This window comes from Vidua chalybeata, chromosome 5 (assembly GCF_026979565.1).
Source record: "Vidua chalybeata isolate OUT-0048 chromosome 5, bVidCha1 merged haplotype, whole genome shotgun sequence".
Taxonomy (NCBI): Eukaryota; Metazoa; Chordata; class Aves; order Passeriformes; family Viduidae; genus Vidua; species Vidua chalybeata.
In genome coordinates this window covers 14,835,244-14,855,625 of record NC_071534.1, presented here as the reverse complement: position 1 = coordinate 14,855,625, position 20,382 = coordinate 14,835,244, and the positions used below count along the sequence as shown (strand labels likewise).

Sequence of the window (20,382 nt, the reverse complement as noted above, 5' to 3'; positions counted from 1 at the left end):
CCTGTAACAAAGGACCAGCCAAAATTATGGCAGTTTGAGCACTCTGTCTTTCTGAGCCACAGTATGCGAACAATGAATTTTTCTTAACATATTGAACACATGCACAGGCTGATATATAAAGACTCATGAGGTCTCTACTTAATTTTTTGTATTGCTATGCATGATGAGACTTTTGCTTTTACTTTCCAAAACCGATATATAATTTTTCATAAATTAAAACTAGATATTAAGTCTATTACTAGATGTCATGGCATATATAGCTTATTATTTATTTAATTTTCTGATATTACTAGGTATAAAAGAATACCAGATATGAAATCTCTGTATGAAGAAAAAAGATCCATAGAAGCAAATTCTGGGATTTTTTGTTGCACTTCATCCTTCATGTTCTGTTCTTTAACACTCTTCATTCCAATTAACAGCTGAGAAGCAATCACAGCTTCACTGACCTAAAAATAACATTTATTTTATTCAGGACTCATTTACTACAAAATTTATATAGATTTTAATATCTTAGAGTAGCGAGATGAGGAGAAAAATTTAATTATTAAGCATACTATATTTTTAAAAGCTAGGAAAATGTTCTATTTCTTTCTGACATAAGGTACACATTATATCAAAATAAATCATTACTGCTGACAGCTTAATTACTGTGATAGTGATTTCAAACCAGATATGCTCATCTAGATGCCACTGATGTCTGTCCACATGTCAAATACATGTGCACACATATCAGGTCATGTGCCATTTTATTTGCACGGAATCAAAGTTAAGGTAAGCAGAGTCATATCTGTCCAAGAGAGATTAAATGCATTACTCAGTGTCCATTTTAATTTTATTAAACAAGACCCATGCCAGAAATTTCAGAAAACATTAACACTCTTGTTTGCATTGCCTTATTTCTTGTGTAACTGGACTAAGATGAAATGTAAAAACAAAAAATTACCTCTTCAGAATATTGCACCAACCTGTGTAGCTGCTCTTATTGCAATCCAGGCTTGTGCTTTGTAGACTTCTGATTTCATAGCCTCCTCAGAAGACCGATCTCCAGAACAGGTCTGAAAATTATATACCAGTACATAATCAGGATTCTAAATATATTACAGTACAATATATTCTAAACATAGAAGAAAGTCCTCTAACTTATAAATTGTTTTATTTGTAAGATGTAAAATTTGGCACTGAATTGAAATCCATGGATTAATTGCTAAAAATGAAAAAAAAATTTCCAGAACATACTTATTGGCTGCTGCTGGAAAAAGTTCTCAGAGCAGCTTATACTATGGTCACTACTGTATACAGTGTTGCTATCTATTCCATTTTTTGAATTCTAATTACCTCTTTTCTCCAATGTCACACATTTTGTTTTCCATCTATGGCTTGTAGGAACTTTCATGTAGTTAAAGGCACTTATATTTCTCATGCTGTAATTCATATTTGTATAGAAAAATTGAAATCTGATAAAGTTAGCATTTAAAAAAACAGGTTTGAATGGTAAGTACATTTTCCAAGATACTAATTAATTTGTACATAATGGGAAATGAGAACACTATTGGTTCTGTGTCTTCCTATTTTATATAGAAAACTATTTAAAATATCATCATTCAATGCAATAAACATGAGAGATAATATCAAACCAGATGAAATTCTATTACATGATTTCTTTGTGTGATTTTTCTAGGAGGACTTTCAGAATCAGTATGATGTATAAGTCACTGCAAGTAATAATATGGCAAGGTGCACAATACATATTTCCTGTTTTGAAGAGGCCACTGCTCAAAAGATAGAAAACATACACCTGATTTGGAAGGCACCAACTCATCTGTCTGTGAGTCATCCTCTTTTTTTTCAGCAAAATACAAATATGATAGTGCTATTTCAAGGTATGACCGTCTTATTAACCTGTAAGAAACACACAGAATAATCAGCTTTACTATCAAAGTAAGCATTACAGTGATACGATCTGACTCCTGCATAAGGCTAGCTAAATACCTAACCAAATAAATCATTCATCCAGCCCCTATAATCTATTTTAAGTGTAGCTTGTTTCAGAAATCCATGGGATCCTGTTTTAAAGTCATATGAATCTAAAACATCCCTATGGTGTGCTTAACAAATAATACTTTGATTTAACACTACATCAAATATAATTTTCATTATTTGAAACAAATATTCCATAAATAAATTGTAAATTTTTAGTAAGAAAACCCTAATTCTGCAAGAGAAGTGATCTTCCTGTACTGTTTGTCTTCCTTGCTCAAGTTAAGGCATTTATCCTTTGCCCTGGCTTCCCTGAAACATAGGTAGCTGAATTTGGATATCAATCAAATTGGGTCCACAGTCAAACTCTCCCAAGAATAAATACCCACAGTGTATCAGCAAAAATACCCACAGTGACCAAACCAGACTTTTGTTTCCTAACTGGGCTCAGATGAGGAACCTTCATAGTTTTGAGATCTGTACCAGATTGTTTCACATTTTCAGACAGTGCTCACCTATTCCCACTCTCCTCCTATGTCTACTTCTCTTTTCGGTGATTTTTACAGTAGTATTGTAAATTAAGCAAAAATCATAGAATTATAGAATGGTTTGGGTTGGAAAGGGCCTTTAAAGGTCATCTAGTCCCACTCCCCTGCACGGAGCAGGGACATCTTCAGCCACAGCAGGTTTCTCAGAGCCCCATTCAACCTTATCTTGAATGTTTTGAGGTACAGGGCATTTACCACCTTGCTGGGAAATCTATTCCAGTGAATCACCATTGTAAACAATTTCTTCCTAATATCTAGTCTGAATTTACCCTCTTTTGGTTTAAAACCATTAACCATTGTCCTATCACTACAAGCACTATTAGAAACTCTATTTCCATCCTATAAGCCCCCTTCAAGTACTGAAAGGCTGCCGAAATGTTTCCCTGGAACCCTCTGTTCTCCAGGCTAAAAATTCCAATTCTCTCAGCCTTTTCTCTCAGGAGAGGTGTTCCAGCCTCTCATAATTTTTGTGGGACTCCACTGGATCCACTCCAACAAGTTCATGTCTTTCCTGTGCTGAGAAGTCCAGAGCTAGGTGCAGTACTCCAGGAAGGATTTCATCATATCAGAGCAGAGGGGCAGAATTACTCCCCTCGACCTACTGAAAATTGTTATACTTGAAGAATTTCTCCAACATTTCTATTCCCTATAGGTTTATAACAGTCTTCTTATGCAGATTCCTCCTGGCTCTGCAGATTTCAGATTTCACTTATGAATTAACTTCCCCAAGCATAGCAACAAACTCCTGCTCACATAGTTACTATTCTGGACAGATACATACTGCACAGAGTCGGTTGTTTATATACTACAATAAATTCCAGCTTTAGTACAATTTGTGTAAAGCAAAATACAAAAGTCAGAGTGCTGCACAGTTAAAGATTGAGCAAACTAGCTGAAAAGATAGCAAATTCTACAATTGGTTGGCAACAATTTAGTTAAATTTCTAGTCTTGCTAACAAAAAAGGATGTGAGACATCAAGAAACAACTTTAATTAAATAATACCACAGATATCACAGGGCTTGTATAAATGTGAGCAGGATGTTAGGTTCTCTAAAACAAGAAAGCCATGGTCCATTGATGTCGCTGTATATTCTTTTAGAAAGATGCTAGCAAATTAAATGAGAGTGTAGCAAATTAAACTTGCAAAACTTCACCACAGTCCATTTCTGCACCATCTTCCATCATGCTGGCTGCTTGTTGAGGTTTATTACTATGCTACTACTTCTACATTCAGAGTTCTGGTTCATTAACTTAAGTAACAGAATACCCAAACAAGCAAGGTAAATTGCTGCCTTTTACACTGTCTCTAACTAGATGTGGCACATTATTCATTTAGACTGGTCAAGAAACAAAAAAACTAAAGTCCAATGTATCAGAGCTGCTTGACAGAATTTATTGGCTGTCTTGCCTCAGCTCTTTAGGCATCTTCTAGGCTGATAACTAATGCCAAAGTCATTGTCCTGATATCTGTTACAAACACATTTCCTATGTTCCTTCTGCCTCTGCTCTTCTGACTATTTCTGGCTGGTAACCTTTTCAAGCTGGATTCCTGTTATCTGGAAGGGGGCAGACCACAGCTCATCTTCTGAAATATGAAAAACCTCCTGTTTAATTGATAGCTTTGTTCTCAGTGTTGACAGGTAGGGCACAAATTTGGAAATGGAACAGAAAGCTGTAACTTTCATGTAGTATTAAAAAATGCTTTTAAATGTTCTTATCATTTGTTTTAAATAAGAGAATAAATATCCACTAGCTCTTCTCTGTTGAAATAAAATTCTCTAAAACATAAAAGATACTTCATAATAGAAGTCCTAGACCAGATCTCAAAAAACTGTTTAAAAATTATATTCATGTATGATTTAAATTCTTTTCAAAGTTATATAGCTAGATTCTTACTCATATTTTTGATCATGTTGCTGGCTGAGCTTAATAGCTTCCAACAGGGTTTCAACAGCTTGAGATGACTTGTTATTGCCTGTTTCAGTTATCTGGCGTTCTACCTTACCTTAGAAATACAGAAAGCAGATTTTCAAGATGTTAATAATTTTTCTTCTGTAAGACCCACCCAATCTGTTTTTCCCTCCAGAAAAGTTATACAACACAATACATTATCTCTTCTCCTCCTGTTAAGCAAGATCTTTTCCAGTTTGTTTAAAAGGGAATGCACAATGCTTGTATAACAATTAGCTTCATAGAGTAGCTGAAATAACTGAACTTGGGAATCGTAACGACCCCTAACATTTCCTGATCCCAAATAGCAGAGCATTGTATATGGGGAGTCAATGAGCAGGCACAGGCCTGTGCTGCACACATGGTGTGGCCCTCAGGCCCATGTTGTGCTGGTCACATCCCACAGGATAAACTCAGCCAGCTTGCTCTAACAGAAGAGTCTGTTGGTAGCATCTTCTCTGTACCTTTCTGTAAAAGTGAAACAAGAGGTTCTTATGTGAACATGCTTTTTGTTTGACAGTAGAAATAATGAATAGCATTGTTTTCTCTCAAGAACAGCTAAATGACCAAAATGAGTCAACTTTTTCACAGACAGGATTTGCATGTTGTGCTACACCCTGACTGGAAGCACATTCAATACTGCACAACTTGGAGCTCTTTGCCTCTGCAGCAATAGGAGATTATTTACACTGTCACATTTTTCTTTTATAGCGTTAACTCCAAAAAATGGCATTCTAAGAGATACATTAGAGTCTTCAATGTCTTTCTGGCTGGGATCCTCACAAACCAACACCTCCTGATGCAAAACATAATGTTCTTAATCTTGTTGGCCACACCCTTGGATCCCTGATAACACACATATGAAAGTAGTTCTAATCCAGTTTTTAAATTATTTGTAGAATAATGCATCCTGAACTCCTGTTTAGTACCACTGTGATGTGGTACTAAACACAGGAGAGAGAGCTGCATCTAGAGACAGTGAGAAATGTCCAAACTTATTCTAGTTTTACAGTAAAATGTCTCCATTTTAAGAGACACCATGCACAACATTGCCTAGGATGGCACTTGGGATGTACAAACAGGGGGTTTTTTACCTATCTGAAAAAGAAGTTCAGCTTCCATATCTAATTTTTTGGTTGCAGATGCTCTGCAAAGATTCAACGCTGATTCTAAATGCCTGAGAGCATGTAGCCATTGCAAGGGATGTCTTGCAGCTGTAGAAGTTACTTTTTCAGCTAATGTGTGTCCTAAAGGAAAAAAAAAACCAAAAAACAGTTCTTTGTAAATTATTTAGCAGACAACCAATTCATGCAAAAATAAGCTAATTCCTTAGAAGAAATGCTGCTACATATTTACTGTTACAATTAAATTCTCAAAAATTCAAGTGATTCATGGATATAAATACAAAGCTATAATAGTGTTTAAGTATTGTTTGATGCCATTGAGGTTTACCTAGACCACTCAGAAGAAGCCCAAGATACACCAATGAAACTATTCATAAAATAAGAGTGAAAATGAACTAAAATTTAGAAATAATAATGAATTGTGTTTTTCTTACCAATTTTCATTTTGACTTGGGCTAACAAGTTAATATGTGGCAGGTAGATATTCTTTGTGGGTAAGACCAGGCAAGTCAATGTACTGTCTTCTCCTTGCCGTTCAATGGGTTCACCACAATCAAAAATCTGTGAAAAGAGCATGCTCAGTAAAATCAAGTTGCAGACAGCAAATTAAATAGTAGTTTGAAAAATAAGTTAGGTATTGCAAAACTGAAGTGTCTTGAAAAGGATTCAATATTCCTGAATTCCTTTACTTTAGTGTGTACTTGTCTTGCAGAAGAGTCTTGTGATGCCAACAAACAATTCTAATGAACTCTTGATTGAATTTAGTAATGTTAGGCTTTGGTTTTTAAAAGAAAACTCCCTAAAAATCAGTCTTTCAGTAATAGATCTCACAAGTAACCAAAGTCCTGGAAAGAAACTGTCATTTCTACAAAGAAATCTGACATACAGCAAAGGCCGGAAAAGAAAAATAAATTAGCATGTAGGGGCCAGTCAAACCTTTCATTCACGGAGATAAGACAATGGGGAGACATTGTAAAGTGTCAAGTCACTTGAAGGTTAGCAAGTCTCACAGTTGGAAGTTTGAGTCTGAAGTGATTCATATGATTCTTTATTACTTAGGGAAATAAATATTTCAATGGATTAAACTTTTATTTTAGAAAATATGAGGAAAGAGTTTGATCTAAAAACTTTCCTCTATGACCTGTACCAAGTTCAGATAAAAGTGCCTATCAGTTTTTCGATCCCAAATAGGTAAATGGTTTAGTGCTCTCACAAAGTTCATGTCTTTAGATTTATTTTTTAATTACATATTTAAATTTTTACATGGAAATTATTTATTCATATCAATTGTAACAATCTATCAACCTAAAATATCATGCTACTTTAAACAGAATATCGTGATTCAAATTATTCTAAGACACAAAGCTAAGTTTTTGGATGCTTAAGAGTTAGGAATTTAATAAGATCAACATTCTCCCTGAGGTGTTGAGTACGAACATGTCCCTCATTGCAAATGGGAAAAGTGAGTGTTCTGCATCTCTTTAGAAGTCAAACTACCTATTCCTTTTTTCACATCTGGATGTGTATTTTGCAACTATTCAGTATTTTTATATTCTGTGTAAACACCAGACTTTACATATGAACATGTATGATGAGTATGGATAAAGAGTTTGGTAAGACGAATGACTTCTTTATACTATTCTAATGTATTTAAAACTGAAGTGATCAGTTATTAAGAGTAGCCCTTCTTAATATCTGATAAAATATCTTCCAGGATAAATAATTAAGGCTGTTGGAAGGATTTGGAAATGCACCATCATGTACTCACTGCTTTAATGGTAAGCTCATGTGCCAAAACAAGTAAGTTTAATGGTTCCAGTGCAGAAGAGCAATGTTCTGAGTCTTCTACTGTTTGCAGTGGCAGTATGTCTGCCAGTAGAAGCATACTTTTCACAAGAGTCAAAGAAGCTGGCAGGGAAATAAATGTATCCTCTTGGAGTAAACCAATGATATTCTGTTTGGACACAGACAACATAAACCAGAGTCGTTACTATATTCCTGTCTATTTATGAGGACAAAGCACGCAAAGTGAAAAAAAATCTATTTTAGAGGCACTATTTCAAACTTATTTAATGCTGCCATCAGCTGTTCTGACTACACAAAAAATTCATCAAAGAAAAGTGAACATTTTTTCCTTTGTGTTCAAACCTGCAAAAGAAGTTTAATGTCTGCCACAGGACGTTTTTCTTGCAGGTCAAGAATAACAGCTTGCACCATCATTTCAGCCTGAGTCTCAATATCACCAAAGGCTTCTGCCTCTAATATTACTTCTTTTATCACACTTCTGCGCTCAGCCACATCATTTCCTAAAAGAAGAGAACATATGAATAGTAAAAATGCAATAGAAAAGACTTTATTGTGTGTTCTACCATTCTTAAGTATTTCTACACCAAAAAGTTACAGAAAATATGACATTTTGAATTCCACATTGCACATGTACCATTTCATCAATTTTGTGTCAAATTTACTTTTAAAAGAAAGAAAAATAGCTTAGTTTCTAAATAGCACTAGGTCTAAATTCATCCAAATACATGCTTTTTATGCAAGCCACCAACATAATTAAGGTATTTAATATCTGTTCTACTTATCCAAAAACCTGATTTTAGTTAAAATTGCAAAATAGTAACAGTCTGCATAGAAATTAACCAGAACTTATTAAGTAAGAATTTGGCAACAGACTTAGACTGATTTTGGAACTTAAGTGAGCATCAGAGGTTCATTCATAGAACCAAGGAATGAAAAACATTTTATTCATAACCAAACTTAAAAAAAATGTATTTTGCAGTATCTCTCTTAAATCCTTACAAAAATTAGCTGGAACATTTTTAGGAGCTATGTAGGGATATTTCATTTATTGGACATAGAAAAAGCAAAAAATATTTTGAGACTTTTAAAACCAGAAGTACTCAGCAACAGCGCTTTTTAAAACAACCATACTTTCTTAATTACACGAGAACATTTGAAACTTTTAGACACAATTTTCAAAACATAATGACCATTAAATGAAAATTGCTATAATACTTTCTGTTTTCATGTTCTAGGAGAGAATGTGCTCATAAATATATTTTCCTTATTGGATTGGATGAATTTAATACAAATAATTGTTCAGTGATAATACAGCCACAGACTTAATGTTAGTATTTTTAAACTATGAATAAAAATTGTATCTGTATAGGCTCATTTGCCCATTATAATCCCATTAAAATAATGCCCATTAAAATCTAAAGCAAGAAAGTGTAGTACCTTTCATATCACCAACACCATGTATCTGTGTCACGAGTGCAGTCACTAACATTGCTCGACACCTCAGCCACAAATGTATATTCACGTGCCCTTGTGCTGTTACACGAGGAGGGAATGAAACACCTTCCATGGTAGAGTCCTAATAAGTCCCAAAAGCAAGAAAAATATTACTTTGAGTACCATACTTTACTACAAACAAGGCAATAGGGCAGCCTTGTTAAATTATTACAAATATATTACAAATAATAGTAACATTCTAAACAGAAATTTATTTGAAGATTAGATACATATTTTTAATAACAGGAGGCCATTTATTATTTAAATTTTAATATATATAAAATAATTTAAAGCATTGACTAGTAAACCACTTTTTATGTGAGACTCCATAAATATATCTATATACTATATTTGTTATGAAGAATAATTCAAAGACTTTGGATTTTATTCAACTCAAACAGGAACATTACACAAACTTCTAAGGCACATAAAAGCCTAATTTTAGAGCAAAATCAGTATCCGTTTCTGGTACCTCAGTAATGACTAGAAAGAAATTTTTAGTTTTTGATTTCTAGTTTTTTGTGTTTCTGTTGTTTAGAAACAAATATTAGTGTAATGTAGTAATGTAAGTTGTAATGTAGTAATGTAGTAGTGTAATGTAATCTACAAGTGTCTGTGAGAATTCTCAGCTCAACTCCTTGTGCTCTCTTCATATATTCTAAAAACTCTTTCTATTACTAAAATTCTACACTCCATGTTCTACTACTTGTTTCAGCAAGCAATCACTGGACAATGCACCACATGCATTTTATTTATACAAAAAATCATCATGACTGACTTGCATTGATGCAAATGAGGAAAAAATATCTATAGCTCAGTTACTGGCTACAGGACCATCCTAAGAAAAGAGAGGAGCAAGTGCAGAGAGACAGAAGCCCCTGATATGCAAGACAAAGTGTTGCTTGTCCGTGTGAGTCAATTTAACTCACTGTGCACTCAAGAGGGACTGTGTGGTGTGTGACCAACAGCCTTCCCAAAGCAAAGGTCAGAATCCCTGTGTGTTGGACAACAGAAGTCAGCTGAAATCTCGCTCCATGTGGAACACAGCAATTATGTGAAATGGTCCATCTGGCTCTTTGAAAGAGAATTCAGTTTTCAATCAGAAAATCTCAAGTACCTTAACTGAATAATACAAGATTTTCAACTGATAGCTATTTTTTCCCTTCCTTTTTGTTTGAAGGGTTTTAAACAAAAGAAGATTTTCAGTGCTGCCATTTGAGAGTAATAGAAATAACAACTGTAATTCCTAACCTCATATAAATTATAATGATGACTACAGACATGTTGAGCACACCTTAAGCAAGCAGGTACCCGAAGTATGTCAAAGATAATTTTTTCCCCAGGTTAATGGTAACCATATAATACAAATGACTGCTTTGTTCTAATATTATGAAAATCGCTCAATAGTTAATAAAAGAAAGATTCATATACAAAGAAAGATAAGTTTAAAACAAAATCCACACATACCAAACACTCCCTTTCGTTCTTTTCTTCTTGAAAATGTGCTACGTCCACGCTAAAAACTTTTGCGTCTTGGAGAAGTCGAATTGCAGAGAAAGCCAAAGCAACACTGTGGTATAGAGCAATATTATTTAAAAATATTAATTATATTTGCCCCTTTATGATTTTATTAAAATAGATACTTCATTTTTTACTATGCCAGAGATGTAAATCACCAGTTACCAATTTTTGCTTCAGTAAAATATTATTACATTCAGACTATTTTCTGAATTTGTAGGCACTGCATTATGAAAGTGCCAAAAGAGCAGTAAGAGAACAAGTTTTGCCAATAATAGACATAACCTGATAATATTTCACTGTTCAGGTGGTCGGGCATGGGAATAGGTTGCCCAGGTATGTGGTATGTCACCATGCCCGGAGGAGCTTAAGAGACATCTGGATCCGGGTGATAAAATTTAGTGGTTTTGGGGGTCACATTTAGGGGTTTAATGGTTTAGGTGGTGATGCTGGGTTGATGGTTGGACTTGATGAGCTCAATGACTCTATTCTTCTATCAATAGCATATAAGCTCAAATATATTCTGTTGGAGCAATCAAAACAGAACTCCAGTATAATTTCCAGTTACACACAGAATCATAGAATCATTTTGGCTGGCAAAGACCTCTAAGATTGTCAAGTCCAACTTTTAGATCTAGTCAAATCAGTAGATCAAGACCAACCATGGCATAGCTGTCTTCAGGGATAAGTTCTTAGAAATTAGAAGATGCAAAACCACTGAAAATTACAAGATATAGTAGGAGAGTTCTATATCATCCACAACTAAGGTTAATACCTTTATCCTTAAAAATTTTCCAGGCTATGCATTAATCCTTTTGTTAAATCCACATGGTCAAATACTCACAGGATCTTAGTAAACACCACCAAGGTGATGAGGCAAAACCTCATCAGTAAGAAAAAACATGACATTGCATCTATTGTACTCCCCGCCCCATATCCTAAATTCTTTTCTGGAGTTCACTCTAACAGCACCTTTGAAAGATACAGACACGATTAGGACTGGTGCAGCATTCAACCCTATGTGTCAAAAAATGATGGGCTTAGATCTCAAAATATTGTCAGGTTTCTTAAAATACTAACAACTGGGATTTTTGTCTTTTTTTTCTGTCTTTATAAGCACTCAGATACCCTCAGATAATGTTCCATTTGCATTACATGTACAAAAATGTGTATCTACAGCAGCAGACTTTGTGAATACAATTATTTCATTATATGAAGACATCTGCAAAGCAAACATAGATAGAAGACCTTTTCCATACTAGGAATTGTTGTCCAGAGAACACACTACTCAAAATATTCTGAGAATTGCCAAAATCAATGTCTCTTTGTATTGGTTTCTCCCAATTGCACATTTTCCTCTATGTCTGTAAATCTTTTCTTTTATACATCTTCTCTAAAACATTTTTGAGTTTGGTTTCAGCAGTTGTTTGTTTGGAATTTTTTTAAAATTCTGCACGTTCTCTGCTCACAGAAACATTTTTCTAATAATTCTAAGCTACCAAAGAGTATGCCTAACTCACTACTTAAAGATTTTTTTTCAGCAGGTTAATTGTTAAAAATGTATAACCAAAGTTCTTATCTATGCTGGGTTTTTACATAGACTCTCTTTACATAAAGACTGGCTGCTATGAAGCACATAAAACAATAGAAAATAATTATTAACACCTTAAAGTCCTTTTTACACTGCCAGAACAGTGCAAAGATCTTTTAATGCAAGAGAGATTCAGGATCTGTGTGAATTTACTGCTTTTGAGATGTTCTTGACTAATGGTTGCAAAGGCAAAGATCTTGCACAAAGAATTCTGAACAAGAGCTGAACTACTTCTAAATTACACACATTATTCTGTCAACATATGTATAACCACAGGATGGATAACCTCCTGTTAAGATAAGAGAGCAGTTTAAGTCTTCCTGTCATTTCTGATTCTATCCTCCTTGCTGTTTTTGTGATGCAGACCTGGATGGATTACACCAATTCAGCACAAATATACCCCAAAGTAACAATGAGAACCAAAGCCGTTAATATCTTGGCTTTTACCTTTCAGAATTCAATCCTCATGAATCTCCTTCATCATCCCTTTACCTCAGTTTTATTCAACAAAATGAAAACAGAATAAATCAATGTTGAATTTGATGATAGGTTTCTCTCTAACAGCAGAAAAGGTGAAACAGGATTTGCTTATAAAAGCAAACAGAAAAAAGTATAATGCAATAATGTACCCCAACTGCTTTTTTCAAGAGTTCTCCCCTGAAACCAAGGCATCAAAGTTAAAATTACAGCAAAATCTGACTTTTCTTAAAACATCGATTGAGATGCTATGGTTCACATCTCAAATTCCTTGGAGAAGGTACAGCACCTAAGAGTATATACAGGTTATTAACAAATATTAATCTAAATTCCTCAGCACCACTGCCTTGAGTTAACTGCTCTTGTCAACATTTATCAATATTGAAAATGAGGCTATTTTTACCTATATGCTTACACATAAATTTCTTAAGTAAAATATGGACCACAAGCCCAAAGATTAATATATGCCTTGTTTTAAGTCACCATTTATTCACATAAGCAGAGAAGCACACATTTGGGTAATTAAAAAGTTCACATTTATAGGACAGACACCACGTAAGTACTCTCCTTGAGATCAATGAGATTAGTCCTATACATAAAGTTATTCTGAAGCATACATTTTTTTACAAGACAGAAGCTTGTAATGCAGAAGCTTCCCTTGATGAAATTTTTGTGACCCTCTTCTGCTGTCAACAAGAGTGATGTGTCTATATATTTCCCTTGACAAAATACACATCCTTTTATCAGCTGAATCAGAAAGTGACAAGATGATCAAAATAGGAAAGTACAGCTGACTATAACAGTTTTACCACTAGGTCATTTTGCCAAAGAGAAAAAAAAAAAAAAGATGAATTTCTGTAATATCATGCAAAGTTTGATTTCTAGGCTGGCAGGCAGGAAACATTCAGCTGTCGGAAGAAATGTTTCATTTGTATCTGAGGCAGACATATCAGCAGCTTCCATGGCAGTGCAATAAAACTGCAAAATAGGTTAAAAAAAACCCAAACTGTTACTTTATTTTTGATGAGTTTTTTCCCTGATACTGACCACTATCAATATATAAGACCCACTAAACAAACACCCATCAAAAACTTGAGAGTCACAAATAGTGATCTATACAATGCCTGACATCCATTGAAATCCTCAATATTCTAAAAAAGTTTCTTCAATCCGAGACAAGTTATAAGCCAACAGAGAAACTACTCTCTAGGATATAAACTGCATGGCAAAATGAAGGGTCCTGCATTCAAATGTCTTGCATACACTGGAACCAGTTCAGCAGGGTGAGAATGTCTGAGACAGGACTCTACTAATGCAGATTTTACCCAGCCTAGTATCAAGCTAAGATTGCACACACAATATTTCGCAAGTGTGCATACTGCTCCTTGATTACTAGTTTACTGACTTTATTATAAATTCAGGACACTCAAAAGTATGATGAGGTGACTGTCAGCAACTGGTGGATTTCTCCTTGACAATTTATAGTAAATTAATCTAATTCAAAAAGCACTGAAATAGATCTCTATTTCATTATGAGGAATGTCCACAAATAACGTACAAACTTTTACTTTGCATCTTCCCTAATGACATTATTGCTAAATTATTACATTCCTAATATCTGAATTTTTGGGAAACTGCTTTCTTTTAAAATAACATACACAAAACCTGGGGGAAAGACCACACTGTAGAATGTTACTGTTTTCAGTTCAGTAGGCTATACAGCACTGTGAAGCTCCTATCCTTGTTAATTATTTTTATTGCTGAACCACCACAATGCAAAAGAAATAGTGCTATTTAAAAGGTATAGATTTTGAGAGTGTTTATTCAGCTAAGAGAGCTGAGAGAAGGAAGGTGGCTTGTTTTATCACAGAATAAATAATTTTTTTTAATTGGGTAAAAAAATCCCACTGAGATTGATTTATCTATTGGCCTGATGAGCCACCTACCACTTCATCAGCAATCTTCACCACTATTTCAACAATAAAGAAAGGGTTAATATTTTTTTTCTTTTTTTTAATGCTTACAGTACTATAAGATTTATTGTAGCAATTCTGGTGTGTTTAGTCAGATTAGTCCTAACACTGTACCAAATCTCAATCTAGTCTGGCAGGTGATGGTGCTACACTGCAGTATGCTCCATCTGTAGTTAGCAATTTGTACGCCCAAAGATTTTTCCCTCTAATAAAAGATGAGATAAAAAGAGCTTCACACTGATAAAATTATCATGCATTGTAAAACTAACATCCTTCTTACACAAATTAATGTAAAATTACAGGTATGCTAGACAAATTCTCCTAGGTAAAAGACCAAAACAATGCTTGGAATTTAACATCCATAAAGAGTTAATGCATTTCTGTATCTCCAATATATTCCAAGAATGTTAAAATTGTAACTTCATTAAATTCTCCAAAAGAAATCAGAATCTCAAAAGAAAATCACAGAATTTGGGAATGTTAATTTGGAGAAAATATCAGGCAGATATATAGAGATACATAGAGATAAATCAGCCACAGAGATAACAGAACAATATTTTAGACACTATAACTAACAACATGCTGCTAAACAATGCTGCTAAAATCTTCTTTTAATGTTTACTTCAATGCTTTTTAATCACTGTAATTAAAAAAAAATAATGCTGACGTTTTAATTTGAAACTAATAAGTATACCAAGAAGAAATGTTCCTTTAGGACAGAAATAGAGGGCATTCTAGAACAACGTAGAATTGAGTAGTTCAGAGATACAATTAGTGCTCTGTTGTGCAGTTCAAAATTATAAGAACACGCATGGTCTAACATATTCGGACTTTAACCAAAATCATGATGATTGCAACTTTTTCTTTGTTTTTATACAACACTTTATCACAAAAACATCTCACAGAGAAATCGTAACTGATTGTCTGGGGTGACTGAATCTCCGGTCCTATAACTGATCATCTTTTAAAAAGCAAAATAAAGCAATAATAAAAAAATTGAATGCCTCTGTATCTTACATTTGTAAATATACTAATGGAGTTGTTACAGATAACTACTAAGATTTACAATATTGATGTAGTAATAAAGAAATTATTTTTTTAATCACTGTGGTGAAGGCTGTGCAAGATAAGGCTGTTCATATAGTATTACTTACCTGAGAGCTGCTTGATGCTTTTGCTGAGAAATAGAAGCAAGTTCAAGTTTGGCCTCAATAAGAGCCTCTAAATCTTCCACAGAATACCGAGATATGTCCCCATCATATTTTTCCTGTATGTCCTGTACAAGATAGCTCAGACTTTCTCCAGCTTCTGTCAATAAAATCCCCTAGAGAAGAACACAAGGTTGTATGATTTCAAAAAGTAAAGAAAAAAATTTTCTTTACAAATATTTATTTTCTGTATAGCCAGCTTTCACTGCATCCTAAAATAAATCAACTTAAGTGCAATATGCCTTTTCTATAAATGGGGGTGGGGTGGGTAATTCTGCTTTTGTCAGGTTTTCAGAATTCTGGTGCTTAGTTAGATTAGACCTATGTGTGTTTAAATCAGCAACATCTTAACTGTGTCTGTACTATTGCCATGCATGCTTAACTCCATATTTTAAGGCTTAGCAATGCTATTCATTAATTTCCCAGTCTTTAAATAATAGCTATACTTGATAATGTTATACTATACTTCTCACTATGCTTAGTAATTTTTAACAATAAATACAACATTAAAAACAACATTAAAGACATCAAAATAAGTATTACATTCTTTATTAGCTATATTTTACATTCTTGTGTGCAGTATGTACCCTCAAAGTTCAACTATAATTTACAGTCGTTCTGATCAAAAAATCTGTAGGAAGCTGTAAAAAACACATCTAAAAAGAAGTTAATTTTAAATTAAATCTCAATTGTGGAGCTTTCAGCAGAATTAAAAATTAATTTAAAGGCTTGTATCATCCAATACATTACTTTGATTAAAATTCAGAGCTCGACTTAAAAAAAATCACAAAAATCCCAAAACATAAAAACTCCTCCAAAAGAATAGAATAGTTAAAAAAAATAAGAGTAAGAAATATATTATGCCTCTTAAATGAGCCCTATTCAATTAAAATGAACATATAATAAAACTCAAGTTTCTAGTGTATGACCTATACTAACTGCCATACAAAATCATCCTCCCTTCTCCAGAAATACTTTTTGTATTAGTTTGTTTGTAACAATGGCCAAAAGTAGATACTTCCAAAGTGGAAGGCCCCTCTGAATAAAGAATATGTCAGCCCTTAATTTTGGTCTTTTTGTGATGTGAAACTGATAAGCATAAATTTTACAATTAAACAAAACAAAATCCAACTAAACAAACTCCCTTCAAACAAAGAAGCTAATAAGCTGTGGTATGTTTTCTTCAAAATAAAGTACCAGAAAGAGCTACATGAAAATTTTAAAATATTTCACATATGAGAATGGTAGAGATTCGTTTTTTATTTGTATAGTATATTGCCCCATCAAAGAGTCTCTGACATGTTCTATAGATCGAACCTTCTGAAAGGACATTTCAAGATAAAATCTTGAAAATCCCATTGTCTTTACCTTTTATGCTGAAATAGTCATACTGAGATCTGATTGTGGAAATATGTCCCACCATTTGAAAAATGATGCACCAAAAATGAAAAATGATTGCATCAAATCGTGAACACTTCGTGCACAGCTAGTCAGACTACAGTCAAATTGGAAAAAGAAATTTTTAGTCTCCTTTTTCATACCATCCTCTCATCATAATTTCTGTCACATTGAAGGCATTAGCAATGTTTTTGGATCAATCTGCATTTTCTTAATCCTTTTCTCCTAAAATCAAAATTACCTTCAGCATGGCCATATTTAATTCATCTTTACAGTCAACAAGGTGCACCATTCTGTCTCTTTGCTCCTGTTGTCTTGAATTCTGATCAGCATCAACTGTCAAATACATTGCAGATAAGATTTCAGCTAACAGATGCAGAACCGAAGCATTCTCAGTAATTTGAAGAACATAGCCCTTTTCTCTCTACTTACAACTGGGACTTTCAACATCAAAATAAGTAATAATGGAACTAATTAATAATAATAGTAGTAGAAGAATAATAGAAGAATAATAAAAGAACCTAAAACAAGTCTTACTGCTTATTTCAATAATGACTGAATTTTTTCAGCAACATTGAAAATTAATACTGTTCATAATGTGACATATTAGCTCAGATGCAGTTAAAAGTGAAAAAGAATTCTTGAAACAATATAAATAAACTTTTCCACCATCCTTATAATTACCTTTTAGATTTGATGCTGTTGTTTTGCTTGGCTCTGGCAAGCCATTGTTGTCAACAGAATATACCATTTTTTCAACTTTTTCAGGTATATTATTTATTGTGGCAGCAAGACAAATTATGAGATGCATTTTGGCTAAGGTTAATTTATTCATAATTTGTTGGTTGCATAGTGGCACCACTGTTAAAGACAGACTCCAATTTAATGTATCTTCCAGTACCTACAAGAAGGTTAATAATTGGGATTATTTGAAATTACACATTTTACATTTTTCTTGTTCAAGACATATTCTGTTTCTATTAATAATGACACAAATCAACATGAATAATATTAGTAATAGTCTCATTTATTATGAGTGAGTAGGGTTTTTTTCCCAAACTTCCCCCTTAATAGCACTTACTACAGCACCAGAGACTGGTTTTACAGCAGAAAGTGCATCTATGAAGTTATAGCTATTATCACTGCAAGTTCTAGTTTTCTGCATTGTAGGTGAATTTGTAGTTCAAAAATCTCAACTCAAAGAAAAGTCTGCTGTAAAGAAAGGAAAAAATTCTGTATCACATAATTTTAGCATATTTCATAGACTCTTTTGTTATTCAATATAGTGTCCTTGTTTTATCATGAGTTTAATAGTCTCACTTTAGATTAATAAATTTAGAAGTTGAAAGTCTACACAGATTTGCAAGATCATGAGACCAGTAACAGCACCACATATACTGTGAAGTGTTCAAATCAAAAGCTCAAGCTAATGCACAACTTCAAAATAAATCAGAAACCAGTGAGATCAAAAGCTGTCAAGATACATTTCTCATTTCCACTCTGTAATACCAACTGTTGTAGGAGACACAGAACACAGAAGCTTACTGTAAACAAGAGAGAAAAGTGGAGGAGAAAAGGTAGGAGTTGTAATTTACCAATTTGTTTTAATGGTACAACTTTCTCACATTTACCCCTATCAGCTCAATGGATCTATGAGAAGGTTAATAAAAGGAAATTATTAAAACTGAAAAACACAAAAGAAGTTAGTGATAAATAAGTGATTTTAAATAAATGAGAAACTGACTGTTTAGACACTGATTTATAGAGTCACCATTTAATTTTTTTTTTCTCCCCAGAAACAGACTTCAACCCCCATCTGAATTAGGACAAATCTATCAAGACAATTCTAATTGATAGAAATTATAACATTAAAAGCCTGACACACTCAATATTTTAGCAGGATAAACACCAGACCTTCCATATCACAACAAAGTCTGAATACTTCTATTAGTGTGTTTTGCACAGAAAAGCCACAGATTTGTACACACTAGATATCCCATCTGAAAAAATGGTGAAAATGGTAGTTGCTCTTCCCTTGAGAGGTCAGTCATAAAATTTAAAATTTAGGAAATATTAATCCATCTAGAAGAATATGTCTTCTATTTACTGGATTTTTTAATAATAACAAGGATATTTTCTCTTAAGACAGAAAAATAAAGATTTATATATAGCATAAAACATTTACCTTTTCCAGGTTTTTTTTTACCTGCAAATTTGTAGCAGTCATGAGAGATGTTGAAGAATCAAATTTCTGTAAGGCCTGTAAAAATGGAAAAAAACAAAGAAAGTAACGTGTTACAATATGAGTATAAAACCAATGAGTTAACAGAGGTGGGAGGAGGGAAATTTCCCTTCAAATCAGCTCATTTAACTCAATTTCCTCTGCTTCACTGTAATACAGAGTAAAGGAAACAAACATGAAGTTTGTCCAATGCTTGACAACCTTTTTAGTGACAATATTTTTCCTACTGCTCATGCTGAATTTCACCTGGTGCTCTGTCCAGAAGTCTTTTGTCATGTCACCTACCCACCACATAAGGGAGACCACTCACATAAGGGAGACCTTGATTACATTCATGCAGGATTAAATCATTAGCTTATTTTGGTACGTGCTTGGGAAACAAGGAAAGGATGGTTATGGGGGAGGCTTACCCAACAACCTGACCTGCCTGCCCAGGTATGCTCACAGTAAGACAAGAGTCCAGGTCAATTGCTAACAGCTTCCAACCCTTGTAGCACATTAGTGACCAGATGGAGGGAAAATCAAACTGACCTGGGGTGATGTGAGTTCAAGGCTCTGTGGGCAACACTAGCTCTTATGGCCCAGCATCTCCTGAGGCTGCCCCCACCCTCCCCAGGGCCCAAGACCCCATGTCAGCTTTGCTTTCTCCATACTCTTCATTCCTGCATATGAAATCACACATTGTTTTTTCTACAGTAGTATTTGCAGTACTCAGTATATAAAACACATGTTACAAAATTGGTTTCTGTTACTGGTGTTTAGTGAGAGATTTTAATGCCATTCAAAGTCTACTATTTGATTCATCTATTGAAAGAAATTTAGGAATTTCTTAGGAACATATAACAACTTGCAGATATGGAGTACGTGCAGTTTCATGAAGAAAATGGATTGTTACAGCTCAATCTCATACTTTTCTGGTGTTTACCTGCATTTGTTCAGTATATCTGTATCCTGCTGGTATTTTCCACGGAATTCTCTCTCCCAAAATAAGCAAAGACAACTCATGAAAGGCCTCCGTAAAAAATCCTATATCTGTAAGTACTTTAATCTATGAAAAAATAACATAGCCTTT

At 33.9% G+C, this 20,382-nt stretch overlaps 1 protein-coding gene across 3 annotated transcripts in view; it reads right to left on the bottom strand.

Moving 5' to 3' along the window:
- Positions 1–20,382, bottom strand: part of CFAP54 (cilia and flagella associated protein 54) — a 101,956-nt gene that overhangs the window by 12,910 nt on the left and 68,664 nt on the right. For all 3 annotated transcript variants that reach the window (XM_053943715.1, XM_053943713.1, XM_053943714.1), the window contains 15 exons: positions 20,236–20,358; positions 19,275–19,328; positions 17,753–17,969; positions 17,310–17,404; positions 15,617–15,786; positions 10,371–10,473; positions 8,847–8,985; positions 7,752–7,909; positions 7,372–7,557; positions 6,038–6,164; positions 5,574–5,726; positions 4,426–4,534; positions 1,797–1,902; positions 969–1,058; positions 308–449 (listed from right to left, as the gene is read on the bottom strand). In XM_053943715.1, the coding sequence (XP_053799690.1) occupies positions 308–449; positions 969–1,058; positions 1,797–1,902; positions 4,426–4,534; positions 5,574–5,726; positions 6,038–6,164; positions 7,372–7,557; positions 7,752–7,909; positions 8,847–8,985; positions 10,371–10,473; positions 15,617–15,786; positions 17,310–17,404; positions 17,753–17,969; positions 19,275–19,328; positions 20,236–20,358 (1,972 nt within the window). The remainder of the gene's footprint in view (positions 1–307; positions 450–968; positions 1,059–1,796; positions 1,903–4,425; positions 4,535–5,573; positions 5,727–6,037; positions 6,165–7,371; positions 7,558–7,751; positions 7,910–8,846; positions 8,986–10,370; positions 10,474–15,616; positions 15,787–17,309; positions 17,405–17,752; positions 17,970–19,274; positions 19,329–20,235; positions 20,359–20,382) is intronic.